Source organism: Dromiciops gliroides, chromosome 6 (genome assembly GCF_019393635.1).
Source record: "Dromiciops gliroides isolate mDroGli1 chromosome 6, mDroGli1.pri, whole genome shotgun sequence".
NCBI lineage: Eukaryota > Metazoa > Chordata > Mammalia > Microbiotheria > Microbiotheriidae > Dromiciops > Dromiciops gliroides.
In genome coordinates, this window is record NC_057866.1 from 210,036,152 (window position 1) to 210,050,944 (window position 14,793).

Consider the following 14,793-nt stretch of genomic DNA (forward strand, 5'->3'; position numbering starts at 1 on the left):
TTTGAAGACATTATTGGAAAACTGTCATTTTTCTTGTAAGTGGGTTTTTTAATATGCAAAAAAGGGAATCAACCCCCTTTTAAAAAGTTAGAAGCTGGTTTGAGAGGATCCAGGACCCTAAAGTAGTGGTTAATGAACTACTTAAAGCTAATTATTATTTTATACCAGGCTGAGCTTTAAAGCCTTAAGAAATATGGAACAAATATGAGGCAGACAATCAATTCAATTCAACAAGAGATCAGAGGGGAGGGGAAAAGGAAGGAAGGGAGAACTTATTATGCACAGCCTCTATCAAGTGTTGTGCTGGGCCTCAGGAATACCAAAAGAAAAAAGAAACCAGAAAATAGCTATTTGTAAGAAGACTGATGTGGTTACTCCCTCCAAGGGGCAGATTCTAATCTATCAGGCATGAGGTCGAAGGGGCACTGAGTAAGTTCTGGGACACCTGGGCTCACATCCCAGCTCCACCCTTTTATAAGGTGTGTGACATCAGGAAAGGCATGTGACCCTCCCTACACTTTAGTTTGCTCATCGGTAAACGGTGTTAGACTAGATGACTCAAAAATCCTTTACAAAACCATAATGTCTTTCCCCTGCTTTTCTAATACAGAATAGAAAAGAGGGGTGACCTTTTAAAGGTTTCCAGAATTAGCAGAAAATTGTCACAGGGAAGGGTTTTCCCCCTTCCCCTGGGGCATTTTAAGCCACATAACAGAAGAAAAACTGAAAAAAGCTGTTTTTTAGTCCCTACAAGGGGTAAGGAGAGCTGAGTACAACTTGGTTGAGTTTCAACACCTGCATCTCTAAAAATGAAAGGAAAAGTTAAATGCTTCTCTTTAAAAGCACAGCAAAGATTAAGCAGTGCTTGATAGCTAAAGTGGAGTGAGAAGTTTTACCTGCTAGATGGTTGTTTCAGTTTGCTCCGAAGGGGCATTTAACTGTCATGGACATATTCTTCTAATACAGTCCTATTCCATCTGTGGAAGGGAGGTTGCTCTGGATTTTTAGATGTTTTGTCATCAGGGTCATTTGTCTCAATGTCAAACTTTAGTCCCATTAGATAAAGTGTGAGAAAATTAATATGGCAGGTTAGCCTCAGTGAAATTTTCTTTTCATTTCTTTCTTGTGGGACAATGAGGGTTTAAGTGACTTGCCAGGGTCACACAGCTAGTAAGTGTCAAGTGTCAGAGGTCACATTTGTACTCAGGTCCTCCTGAATCCTGGGCCCTAGCTGCCCCCTATTGAAATTTTCTTTTTTTTTTTTTTGAATCTGAATAGAATTTTATTTTCCAAATACACATAAAAACAAAATTTTAACATCAATTTTTAAAAAACTTTGTGTTCCAACTTCTCTTCCCCCTCCATTTCCATCCCCTACCCACAAAAACTCAATTCAAAATAAGTTACAATATGAGTAGTCATGGAAACATTCCATATTATCTAGTTGTGAGAGAAAACAGTCAAAAAACCAGAACTTCAGATTAAGGAATTGTCAAAGAGGAATGAAAAAAAAAATTAACATGTGTTTCCATCTGTTTTCAGATACTATCAGTTCTTTCTCTGCAGATGGGCTGCAATCTTCATAAGTCCCTCAGGGTTACATTGGATCATTGCCTTGCTGAAAATAACCACATACTTCCCAGCAGATCATCCCCCACTATTGCTGTTATTTTGTATACAGTACATTTCAGTCTGCTTTAGCTCATGTAGGTCTCTCCAGGTTTTCCCCATAGCATCCTGTTCATCACAACCTCTATATCAACCTTAAGCTTGACAGAGAATCTTCTTCACAAAAGCCCAGTAAAGTAGGTACCATACATTTTGCCATTATAGTCAATCATCATAACTATTTCCCTCCATCCCATTCCCTTCCCATGACATTTACTCTATCTTCTTTTTACCTATTCCTCCTCAGAGGTGCCTTACTTCTGACTATCCTCTCCTCGCTCTGCACTCCCTTTTTTTCACCTTTCCTTCCTTGTCCTCTTCTCTCCTATTTTCCTTCAGGATTAAATAGATTGCTCCTCCAATTGGGTATGAAAGCTATTCCCTCCATGAGCCCACTCAAATGAGATCAAGGTCCCTGAGCTAATTCTGTGTTCTAAATTTTTCTTCCTCCCTCCTCAATCCTCCCTATGAGATCAAGCAATTCAATATGTCATACTGGTGCAGTAATGCAGAACATCTTCATCTTCCTTGAAAGTGTTTTGCTTTTTACTGCTCTTTCCCCAATCTGCCCTTTCCTCCTTCCCTTCTCCCCCCCCCAACCTTTTTCTCCCTCCCTCCAGGGCAAAAGTATATTACTATACCTATTTGAGTATGTATGTTAGTCCTTCTTTGGGCCAATTCTGATGATATTAAGGTTCACTTCACTCCCCAACTCCTTCCCCCTCTTCTCCTCCTATCCATAAGCTTTTTTCTTATTTCCTTCATGTGAACTACCTCTCCCCAGACCATCTCTCCCCTTCTCCCTCCCCAGTTTATTCCTCCTACACCTCAACCCTATTTTAATGATGTCATCATGGATTAGTTAGGTAGCACAGTGGACAAAGCACCAGCTCTAGACCCAGGAGGCCCCAAGCCCAAATCCAGCCCCAGACATGACACCCTACCCTGTCTGCCCCACAAAGAACAAAACATAAATGCTTTACAGATATCATCCCTTCATATTCAGACCTCTGCCTTCTGTGTATTCCTTACTGAGATAATTCAGCAGTGGCATGAAGGGTCAGCTGGACAGTGGGAGAGAACGATGGAAGGAAAGAAACACAAGGTTGGCTAATGTAATGGTTGAGGCCAAAGATGAAGAAGGATTTGCCAGACAGGAGCAGTGGGACAAGAGGATAGAAAGAAGCTGGCACAAATGGAAATGCACACATGGGCTTCAAACAAAGAAAGGTTATGTCAGGCTAGTGGTAGCAATGGTCTGGAGATGGCAGAGGGGCACGAGAAGAATATTGTGTTGCTCAAGTAAGAGCTGCTTCTTCCTGACATCCTTTTCTAATGTGCTCACACTGATATAGGAGGTGGAGGAAATGCTTCTTATCTTTGTACATGGGTAGTGAGCCCATGGATCAGGTCCATGATTTGTTCTAAGCAAGAGTGCAACAATGGAAGTGGCTGGGATAGGAGAAAAGGGAAGGAGACAGGGTGGATGGAGAGAGCTGGCTCTTAAGATAATTCGGCCATAAAGCCAGTCAGCTACTTTTGAGGGGCAGAGAGCTGATTTCTTTATAGTTGTAGCTACATTCCTTTCTTAGCAGTCCCCTTTTCAGGTTAGACTGTGGTTAAATATCAAAGAGAAGCATATGTGTGTGTATTCAGGGCACAAAGAGTAGTCAACTTTAGGGAAGAAAAAAGGACAGACACCTACCCAGAAGTTACTTAGGGTTCATCTATTCCAATAGGTTTAAAGCATATTAAGTGTCAATTATGATCGTATGGGACCTGCTTAATGATGGAATAAAGTTACCTAGTTAATAGCCTCAAACATACATTAGAAAATGTATCCATTAGGTTCAACCACCTGGATTATATGTTCCTGGGAGGAAGACTTAGACTGTATCTAGTTAAACTCTACAAAGCCCAAAGCACCTAAGAAAATAGCAAGTACTCATGTCTAGGATATGTATTAGACTGCTATCCCAGATAAGAACAAATGGAAAGACATCTTTACACATAAGAAACTTGGCATCTCAAACTCTGTGCTTTGTTTGCTTCATTAAGACATTTCCCCCTATGCCTTACAGAAATCTGCTTCTCTGTAACTCTGTACTTCTACCTGCTAGGGACAAGAACAAAGTCTAATCCCTACAGTCATCTCTAAAAGACAAATTGGTTGAGAGTGGGTTGGAAGCTGAGGTAGCGAAATAGAGGGCACTGATCTCATGGGCAGTAGCTCAGAGTGTGACCTATGCCACCACAGAGTTCTGATTGATCAGTCAAAAGGCATTGATTCATTGCCATCCACGAGATACTGTGCTAAGGGCTGGGACTACAACGGCAAAGTGAAGCAGGCTCTGTCCTCATGGAGATTATATAGCCCTGTGATTGCTCATATATGGCTATAGAGAAAAGAGGTACAAGCTAATCTTCCCGGGCAGGCATTACGAGTTTCAGTGGTGGTGCTGAGAAGAGATCACATTTCAGGCACAGGGGACAGCTAGTGCCAAAGCTTAGGGATGAAGAGTGTTATGTGTGAGAGACAATAAGATGAGAAGTGTGGCTCTGCCATAGCTTATGTGAAGGCTTGGAATGTGTAATAAGGGTGGAAACGCAGGACACGCCAGGAGGCTCTAATGTTATATACCAAATAGGAGAGTTTGGATCCTAGAGGTGTAAGAGAAAGCCAGGAGAATTCATTCTGTTGGTTGGGGGTGACAGTCACACCTGTACTTTAGGAATATAATTTTGGCAACTCTGTGAAGGATGGGTTGGAGTGGGACAAACGTAGGGCAGGGAGAATAATCTAGGTGAGAGGTGATGAGGGCCTGAACTAGAGTGGGGCTTTGGTGAACAGAGAGGTGACAGATGTAAGGGATCTTGTGGAGGCAGAAACAAAAAACGTAGCATATGCTTGGGCTCGGTGGGATTCGTGAGAGTAAGAGACTGAGGATGACTGTGAAGCTCTGAAGCTGGGAGGCAAGAGAAAAGGCCATCAGCAATTGGGCAGGTGGTGCCATGGGAACAGGGACCACAGTGGTAGCAGATGAGTAGCTCGGGCGAGTACCGAGCCTTAGCCATGAGGATGGCAGTTTCTGTGCTACTGTGCAGCAACCAGGGGGAAAGTACAGCCCCAAGGATGTCAGTGCCACTAAGCAAAACCCTGCCCCCCCCATCACAGTTATGATCCAGCTAATCCTTCCTTGTGACACTTTAAGTATTCAAATGTCCCTACCTATCTACTGGGTCTGAAGCCTTTCCTTTTCTAGCCTACACGCCCTAGTTTCCTTCGATTGATACTAACAAGGCCGGTCTTCAGCCCTCTTAACATTCTAGTCACTTCCTCTTTATGTGTTCCAATTGTCAATGGATCTTTTCTAAAATGTGGTGGTGACCAGAACTCACCACAGAACTCCAAATGTGGTCTGATGACAAAGTTAGCATGTAATACTTCACATGCCTCTAATAACTCTTTCCATCACCACTTGCAATTTTAACTCTGGAAATTGGCGTTCTATTACTTGACTCCATATGGCAAAAGGAGCAGGGCAGTGGTGTTAGAGGTGGGTATTACTTAAAGAACAACACAATTAGCCAAAGGTGACCTCGTCCAACCTCCTACTACTCAATTTTGAACCCAGTTTATTGCCCACTTAGAGCCCCTAACCAAGATATACATATTGATGGATTAATTCCCTGGGTTGCTATCTAGCCATATTATCAGAATCCAGGTTGGCAAAAATGGATCTTCTATTTATTTTGTTTTTCTAGTGTGGATAGTTATACCATTCTTTCTTTTGCTGTAGATTTCATTAAAGAGGCCATGGCTGAAAGAAGAATTTGGAAAAGGGTCAGTATCAATACGATATTTTTGTAACTATATCATTTAGAGATATATTGGTTTCAGCACAATATTTTTTTTGAAATTTAGATAGGATATCTTCATATGTCCTTGTTTAACATCTCTCAATGTTAATATACAGTGGGTTGTTTAAAGAAAAGTTATCTCTATAGATAACTGCTACAAAGATTTGTGTGATCTTATTTTATATATCGGAGTCACCTTGTTTGAAGACAGCTTTCAAGGCAATATTTTGGTCTATTTTTATTTAGTCTAGAACTTACATTTCCTTCATATAGAGAGTTTTTGGTGAGGATCGCCCCCCCCCCCCAAAAAAAAAGCAGAATAATCAGCTGTTCTGTAATTTATAATCTCAGAGTTGCCTGGGCCCTGAGAGGTTAAGTGACTTGCTGGGAGCCAGAAACAGGGTGGGTCAGACACAGTACAGGCCACCTTGACTACAAGATAAGCTTCTGGCCACTATACTGTGCTATCTGAATCAAATGCTTTCTAAAATCAGGAAAACACAACAGCACCATGTGTAAAGCCCCTCTGGGACGACTTTCCAACTTACACTCACAGTGGAAAGACAGGTCCCCAGAGGGTGGCTACTTCTTCCTGTAGGATTCTAGGGGTATCCTGAAGGGCTGGGGTTGATTTCTAACATTGTAGGGTAACAGATGACATCTAGCATGATCCTGCTGATTATCAGCCAATAAAACTTAGTTTTTAGAAAGTGTGTTTTTTTGCTTTTAGGACAAAGAGGGTTAAGTGACTTGCCCAGGGTCACACAGTTAGTAAGTGTCAAGTGTCTGAGGCCCGATTTGAACTCAGGTCCTCCTGAATCCAGGGCCGGTGCTTTATCCACTGCACCACCAAGCTGCCCCATAAGTGCTTTTTTTTTAAAATTAATAAAGTATTTTATTTTTTTCCCGTTACATGTAAAGACAGTTCTCAACTTTTGTTTATACAAGCTTTCCAATTTCAGATTTTCTCCTTCCCTCCCCTCCCTCTCCCTCCCTAGACAGCAGGTAATCTGTCATAGGTTTTATTATATATATATATATATATATATATATATATATATATATATATACACACACACACACACACACACACACACACATATAATAACATTAAACATATTTCTGCATTAGTCATGTTATAAGAGAAAAATCAGAGCAAATGACGAAAAACCTCAAAATAGAAAAAACATCAGCACCAAAAACAAAAGAAAATAGTATGGTTCATTCAGCATCTATACTCCACAGTTCTTTTTTTTCCCCTGGATTTGGAGATCCTCTTCTATCATGAGTTCCCTGGAACTCTTCTGTAACCATTGCATTGGTGAGAAGAATATAGTCCATCACAGTAGGTCAACACTCAATGTTGATGATACTGTGTACAATGTTCTTCTGGTTCTGCTCATCTCACTCATCATCAGCCCACGCAAGTCCCTCCAGGTTTCTCTGAACTCCTCCTGCTCATCATTTCTTTATAGCACAAGAGTATTCATTGTATTCCTATACCACAACTTGTCCAGCCATTCCCCAATTGATGGGCATCCCCTCATCTTCCAATTCCTTGCCACCACAAAAAGAGCAGCTCTAAATATTTTTGTACATGTGGGTCCTTTACCCTTTTTTATGATCTCTCTGGGAAAAAGACCCAATAGTGGTATTGCTGGGTCGAAGGGTATGCACAGCTTTATCGCCCTTTGGGCATAATTCCAAATTTCTCTCCAGAATGGTTGGATCAGTTCACAGCTCCACCAACAATGCATTAGTGTTCCAATTTTTCCACAGCTTCTCCAACATTTATTATTTCCTTTTTTGTAATTTTAGCCAATCTGATAGGTGTCAGGTGGTAGCTCAGAGTTGTTTAATTTGCATCTCTCTAATCATTAGAGATTTAGAGCATTTTTTCATATGGGAATAGGTAGCTTTGGTTTCTTCATCAGAAACTGCCTGTTCATATCTTTTGACCATTTCTCAAATGGGGAATGACTTGGATTCTTATAAATTTGATTAGTTCCCTATATATTTTAGAGATGAGGCCTTTATCAGAAGTACTGGCAATAAAAATTGTTTCCCAGCTTTCTGCCTTCCTTCTAATTTTGGATGCATTGCTTCTGTTTGTACAAAAATTTTTTAATTTAATGTAATCAAAATCATCCATTTTGCATTTTATAATATACTCTATCTCTTGTTTGGTCATAAACTGTTTTCCTTTCCAAAGATCTGATAGGTATACTATTCCTTTCTCTCCTAATTTACCTATGGTATCACTTCTTATGAATAAATCATGTATCCATTTTGACCTTATTTTAGTATAAGGTATATGATGTTGCTCTATGCCTAATTTCTGCCAAACTATCTTCCAGTTTTCCCAGCAGTTTTTGTCAAATACTGAGTTCCTATCCCAGAAGCTGGAGTCTTTGGGTTTATCAAACACTACATTACTAGTGTCATTTACTACTGCATTTACTGTGCCTAGCCTATTCCATTGATCCTCCACTCTATTTCTTAGCCAGTACCAGATAGTTTTGATGACTGCTGCTTTATAGTAAAGCTCCAAGTTTGGTACCGCTAACCCACCTTCCTGTGCATTTTTTTTCATTATTTCCCTGGATATTCTTGATTTTTTGTTTTTCCAGATGAATTTTGTTATTATTTTTCTAGCTGTATAAAATAATTTTTAGGTAGTCTGATTGGTATGGCACTGAATAAGTAAATTAATTTAGGCAGTATTGTCATTTTTACTATATTAGCTCTGCCTATCCATGAGCAATTGATATCTTTCCAATTATTTAGATCTGATTTGATTTGTGTGAAGAGTGTTTCGTAGTTGTGTTCATAGAGTTCCTGGTTTGTCCTTGGCAAGTAGACTCCCAAGTATTTTATATTATCTACTGTTACTTTAAATGGAATTTCTCTTTCTATCTCTTGCTGCTGGATTTTGTTGGTCATGTATAGAAATGCTGATGATTTAGGTGGATTTATTTTTATATCCTGCTACTTTGCTAAAGTTGTTAATTGTTTCAAGTAATTTTTGAGTTGATTCTCTAGGATTCTTTAAGTATACCATCATATCATCTGCAAAGAGTGATAGTTTTGTTTCCTCCTTGCCTATTCTAATTCCTTAATTCCTTTCTCTTCTCTGATTGCTAAAGCTAACATTTCTAGGACAATATTAAATAATAGGGGTGATAATGGACATCCCTGTTTCACCCCTGATCTTATTGGGAAGCCCTCTAATTTATCTCCATTGCATATAATACTTGCTGATGGCTTTAGGGTAGATACTGTTTATTATTTTAAGGAAAGCTCCACCTATTCCTAAACTCTCTAGTGTTTTTATTAGGAATGGGTGCTGTACTTTGTCAAAAGCTTTCTCTGCATCTATTGAGATAATAATATGATTTAGGTTGGTTTTCTTATTGATGTGGTTGATTATGTTAATAGTTTTCCTAATGTTGAACCAGCCCTGCATTCCTGGTATAAATCCCACTTTGTCATAGTTTATTATCCTGGTGATCAATTGCTGTAATCTCCTTGCTAATATCTTATTTAAGATTTTAGCATCAATATTCATTAGGGAAATTGGTCTATAATTTTCTTTCTCTGTTTTTGCTTTGCCTGGTTTTGGTATCATCACCATATTTGTGTCATAAAACGAATTTGGTAGAACTCCTTCTTCACCTATTTTTGCAAATAATTTGTATAATATTGGAATAAATTGTTCTTTAAATGTTTGGTAAAATTCACCTGGAAACCCATCTGGCCCTGGGGATTTTTCTTAGGGAGTTCATTCATGGCTTGTTCAATTTCTTTTTCTAATATGGGTTTATTTAAGGATTTTATTTCCTCTTCAGTTAACCTGGGCAGTTTGTATTTTTGTAGATATTTATCCATTTCATTTAGATTGTCAAATTTATTGGCATACAGTTGGGCAAAAATAATTCCTAATTATTGATTTAATTTCCACTTCATTGGTGGCAACATCACCCTTTTCATTTTGATACTGGTAATTTGGTTTTCTTCTTTTTTAAATCAAATTAAACCAATATTTTATCTATTTTATTGGTTTTTTTCATAAAACCAGCTCTTAGTTTTATTGATTAATTCTATAGTTTTTTTTGCTTTCAATCTTATTAATTTCTCCTTTAATTTTCAGGATCTCTAGTTTAGTATCTAATTGGGGATTTCTAATTTGTTCTTTTTCTAGCTTTTAAGTTGCATGCCCAATTCATTAATCTCCTCCTTCTCATTTTTTATTCATGTAAGCATTTAGAAGCTATAAATTTCCCCCTAAGTACTGCTTTGGCTACATCCCATAGATTTTGTATGTTGTCCCATTATTGTCATTCTCTTGGATATAGTTATTGATTGTTTCTATGATTTGTTTGTTTGGACCATTCATTCTTTAGAATGAAATTATTTAGTTTCCAATTGATTTTCATTCTACTTTTCCCTGGCTCTTTCTTACATGTAATTTTTATTGCATCATGATCTGAGAAGATGCATTTACTATTTCTGCCTTTCTACATTTGACTATGTTGTTTTTTGTGCCCTAATACATGGTCAATTTTTGAAAATGTGCCATGTACTGCTGAGAAAAAAGGTATATTCCTTTCTATCCCCATTCAATTTTCTCCAGACATCTATCATGTCTAACTTTTCTAGTAATCTTTCACCTCTTTCACTTCTTTCTTATTTATTTTGTGGCTAGATTTATCTGATTCTGAGGGGGAGATTCAGATTCCCCACTAATGTAGTATTACTGTCTAATTCCTCTTGTAACTCATTTAACTTCTCCTCTAAGAACTTGGATGCTATACCATTCGGCGCATACATATTTAATATAGATATTACTTCATTATCTAGAGTACCTTTTAGCAAGATGTAATTTCCTTCCTTATCTCTTTTAATGAGATCTATTTTTGCCTGTGCTTTGTCTGAGATAAGGATTGCTACCCCTGCTTTTTTTACTTTAGCTGAAGCATAATATATTCTGCTCCAGCCTTTTACCTTTACTCTGTGTGTATCTCTCTGCTTCAAATGTGTTTCTGTAAACAGCATATTGTAGGATTCTGGTTTTTATCCACTCTGCAATTCGCTTCCGTTTTTATAGCAGAGTTCATCCATTCACATTCACAGTTATTACTGTCTATTCCCCTCCATTCTATTTACCCCCTTTGTACTTTCCCCCCCTTCTTTCACCCTATTCCTCCTCACTGACGTTTTACTTCTTACCCCTGCCTCCCCCAATCTGCCCTCCCTTTTTATCACCCCCTTTTCTTTACCCTTTTCTCCCTTGCTTTTGTCCTCCCTTCTATCAGTACCCCGGCTTTCCTTCTCTTTTTGCTTCCCTAAAGAATGAGTTAAGTTTCTTTATCCCAATGAACCTATATGTTATTCCCTCTTTGAATCAAATCTAATGAGAGTAGGGTTGAAAACAATGTTCACCCCCCCTTTCTTTCCCTCTATTGTAATAGGTTTTTTTCCACCTCTTCATATGATATAGTTCATCCCATTCCACCTCCCCTTTCCTCTCCCTCCCCATAGACTCCCTTTTTAACCCCTTAATTTTTTTTTGTATCATCACATCAAAGACAATTTATATTTATACCCTCTGTGTAAAGTCCTTCTCTCTGCCCAAATACATTTACAATTCTTAAGAGTTATGAGTATTATCTTCCTGTGTAGGGATATAAACAATTTAACCTAATTGAGTAACCTTTTTTTCCCTCTGTTTACCTTTTTAAACTTCTCTTGAGTCTTGTATGTTAAGATCGAATTTTCTATTCAGTTCTGGTCTTTTCATCAGGAAAGATTGAAAGTCCCCAATGTCATTAAATGTCCATCTTTTCCCCGAAAGAGAATGCACATTTTTTGCTGGGTAATAGATTCTTGGTTGCAATCCAAGCTCCTTTGCCTTCCGGAGTATCATATTCTAAGCCTTGCGGTCTTTTAATGTTGAAGCTGCCAGGTCCTGAGCAATCCTGACTGTGGCTCCATGATATTTAAATTGCTTCTTTGTGGCTGCTTGGAGTATTTTCTCCTTCACCTGATAATTCTGGAATTTGGCTACAATATTCCTTGGGGTCTCTTTCAGGAGGTGATCGGTGGATTCTTTCAATGACAATTTTATCCTCTGATTCTATGATATCAGGAAGTTCTCCTTATAATTTCCTGGAATATGGTGTCTAGATTCTTTTTCTGGTCATGGCTTTCAGGCAGTCCAATGATTCTCAAATTGTCTCTCCTGGATCTGTTTTCCAGATCAGTTGTCTTTCCAATGAGGTATTGCACATTTTCTTCTATTTTTTCATTCTTTTGATTCTGCTTGACTGATTCCTGGTATGTCATGGATTCTTTATCTTCCAACTGTCCAATTTTAATTTTTAAGGCATTGTTTTCTTCAGTGAGATTATGCACCTTTTTTTCCATTTGGCCAAATGAATTTTTTAAGGCATTGTTTTCTTCAGTGAGATTATGCACCTTTTCATTTGGCCAAATTAATTTTTTAAGGCATTGTTTTCTTCAGAGAAATTATGCACTTTTTTTTCCACTTGGCCAGATGAATTTGTTAAGGAATTGTTTTCTGCAGTCAATCTTTGTGCTTCCTTTTCCAAGCTGCTAATTCTTTTTTCATAGTTTTCTTGTTTTGCTTTCATTTCTCTCCCCCTTTTTTTCTTCTACCTCTCTCAACTGATTTTAAAATCCTTTTTGAGCTCTTCCAGGAAGGCTTTTTTGTTCTTGAGACCAATTCACCTTCCCTCAGGAGGCTTCACATGTAGGCAATTTGAGGTATTGTCCTCATCTGAGTTTGTGTTGGCTTCTTCCCTATTGATACAGAAGCTCTCAATGGAGAGGGCTCTTTTTGCTTCTTACTCATTATTGCAGCTTATTTCTTTATTTTTTAAGTTGAGGTCTGCTCTGGGGGCACCAGGGTCCCTGTTTTGGGCTTCTTGTGCAGGGGTATAGGTGCTGTGTGACTGGCTTTTTACTCTGAGGCCTTTATAGTGTGTGCAGTTCGCCCCCCTGCATTTCCTATCTGAGTGCACTCGGTCAGGGGCCTGATCCCGCCTGTCCTGTTTGTGATCCTACAGCTGGCAACTTGCCCTCTCAGCTGGTGCAGGTAGGTTTTTCCACTGTCCTTCTTGGCCACCAGATTTTTGAGCCAGGTTCCAGGGGTCTCAGTTGATCGGCTGTGGCCCGCAGCTCCTGCTGACTTGCCCTGACCCCCTCGGCGCTGGGCTGCTGCCCTGCACTGGGCCTCCCTTTTGCCCAAGTCAGACTGACCTTTTCCTGAAGTCTTCTAAATTATCTCTGGTTGGAAGACTGTGTCTCTCTGTCTCTTTGCAGGTTCTGTAGTTTCAGAATCCATCCAGAAGCTTGATTTAATGTTCTTCTTTAGGGAACAGAAGGAGAGCTCAGGCAGCTTGCTGCTTCCTCTCTACCATCTTGGCTCCGCCCCCCATAAGTGTTTTTTAAAAATGTGGTTATATAGTAAGAACAGTTGAGACAAAGACATACCTCCAAAAGTCTGGAACACACTGTCTTACAAGTATATACAGAAGAAAGCAGGCCCACTTTTATTTATACAGCAGATGTGATAAAGAGAAATTCACAGCTCCCGCTTGGATGGGAGTCCCTTTCTCCTTTCATGAAGTCTTTATGAAGTCCCCCTTTAGATGTATGTGGCTTTCTCCTGGGATCTGAGGACCTATGATACCCTTGTAGAATCCTGAAGCTGCTTTTCCTCAAAGCCTTTTCTTAGTTTGTCTTCGGCTCCCAAAGAGGTGCTGCCATCATCAGCTACTGACGTTCCATTAACACTACTACCTATGCCAGCAATGGAAGTCTACCTCATCTAGCCTTTTGGTTTTTTGTTTTTGTTTTTGCGGGGCAATGGGGGTTAAGTGACTTGCCCAGGGTCACACAGCTAGTAAGTGTCAAGTGTCTAAGGCCAGATTTGAACTCAGGTACTCCCTGAATCCAGGGCCGGTGCTTTATCCACTGCGCCCACCTAGCCGCTCCCCCTCATCTAGCCTTTTGGAGTCTGAAGCCTGTCCTTAGGCTACAGGGGAGGGGAAAAAGTCAGAGACTCTCCCTGAAAAACAACTCCCTCTCCGGGCCTTGCTAGAGCTGCTCTACCACAAGGCTGGCCTACTCCTGAAATCCCCAATTATGAACTGGCTTGCCGATTTTATCCAAGTCCCACAGGCAGGAATGATCTCTTCAACTAATTACAAGATATATCCTGTGTGGGATCATCTGATTTCATTCAATTCATATGTAGTTCATACTTTTAACTGATTTCAAAAGAAGTGTCTAAGAATTATTCACACCTTTTTTCACTGATTCTGTAACTCAACCAAAGAAGAGCTCTTAACCAGGGCAAAGAGAATCTTGTTAGTTATATTAATTGAGGTACATATTGAGGTAATCAATGGATATATATATATATATAATATATATATATATATATATATATGTGTGTGTGTGTGTGTGTAATGTGTATCTGTATACAGGCACATAAATTCCCTCACAAAGTCCTACCCTAATGTCTTGATGTAGTATGGAATTGAATCTAGGTAGAGTCTCAAAGGCTATCACAAAGCTTGAGTATGAGCTCAGAAACAGACTTTTTGTCTATTTTCCAGGGATACATTTAGTCACGGTTCAGAGGGGTTGGAAAAGGAGGCTGAGACAGTTCTTAGCCTACAAATATTATTTAACTATTAATACTCTCACTGTATTATCTGTGTGTAACAGCCAACAAATTGACATGCTACTGGAGACCACCAACATTATCACTATGAATGAAAGTAGAAGTTATAAAGAAGTTACAGTTATTAAATAGTATAATCTATAGGTTTCTCCTTGAAGAGATCAATGAAGGAGTTGGCAGAATTGACGTGATAATGTATCCCATAGGCAACAAGAAACAACTATCCATAGAGATCTTTGGGTTATATGCCATGTAGTGCTAGACTATAAGCATATAGACCACATTGAAGAAGCTGCTGCTTAATTCCTTAAGTTCCTTAAGGAATGGAAGGCCCATTAACATTTGGCCTAGTGACCTGGGGGAATGGTCAGGTTCCTTAGGGACTCAAGGTTAGGCTGGTGACAGTGGGAGATTGTGAAAGTAAAGGAAGAACCTTTTTAGGATTAGGGTTCAGTAGTGGAGACTGTTCTCATCTTTCTTGGTATTTCTTCAGGTACACGAGTATTTTCCACGTTCCCAGACGCAAATCTGGATGAGGTGCTTACAGAGGT

General features: G+C 39.3%; 2 protein-coding genes across 7 annotated transcripts in view; one reads left to right on the plus strand and one right to left on the minus strand.

Annotated features, from left to right (window-relative positions):
- LOC122732696 (LRP2 binding protein) overlaps window positions 1-14,793 on the minus strand; it is a 51,379-nt gene that overhangs the window by 16,181 nt on the left and 20,405 nt on the right. The window lies entirely within an intron of this gene.
- ANKRD37 (ankyrin repeat domain 37) overlaps window positions 1-14,793 on the plus strand; it is a 46,455-nt gene that overhangs the window by 7,364 nt on the left and 24,298 nt on the right. For all 3 annotated transcript variants that reach the window (XM_043973033.1, XM_043973031.1, XM_043973032.1), the window contains one exon: window positions 5,469-5,512. In XM_043973033.1, coding sequence (XP_043828968.1) covers window positions 5,486-5,512 — 27 coding nt within the window. In that variant the 5' untranslated portion in view covers window positions 5,469-5,485. The remainder of the gene's footprint in view (window positions 1-5,468; window positions 5,513-14,793) is intronic.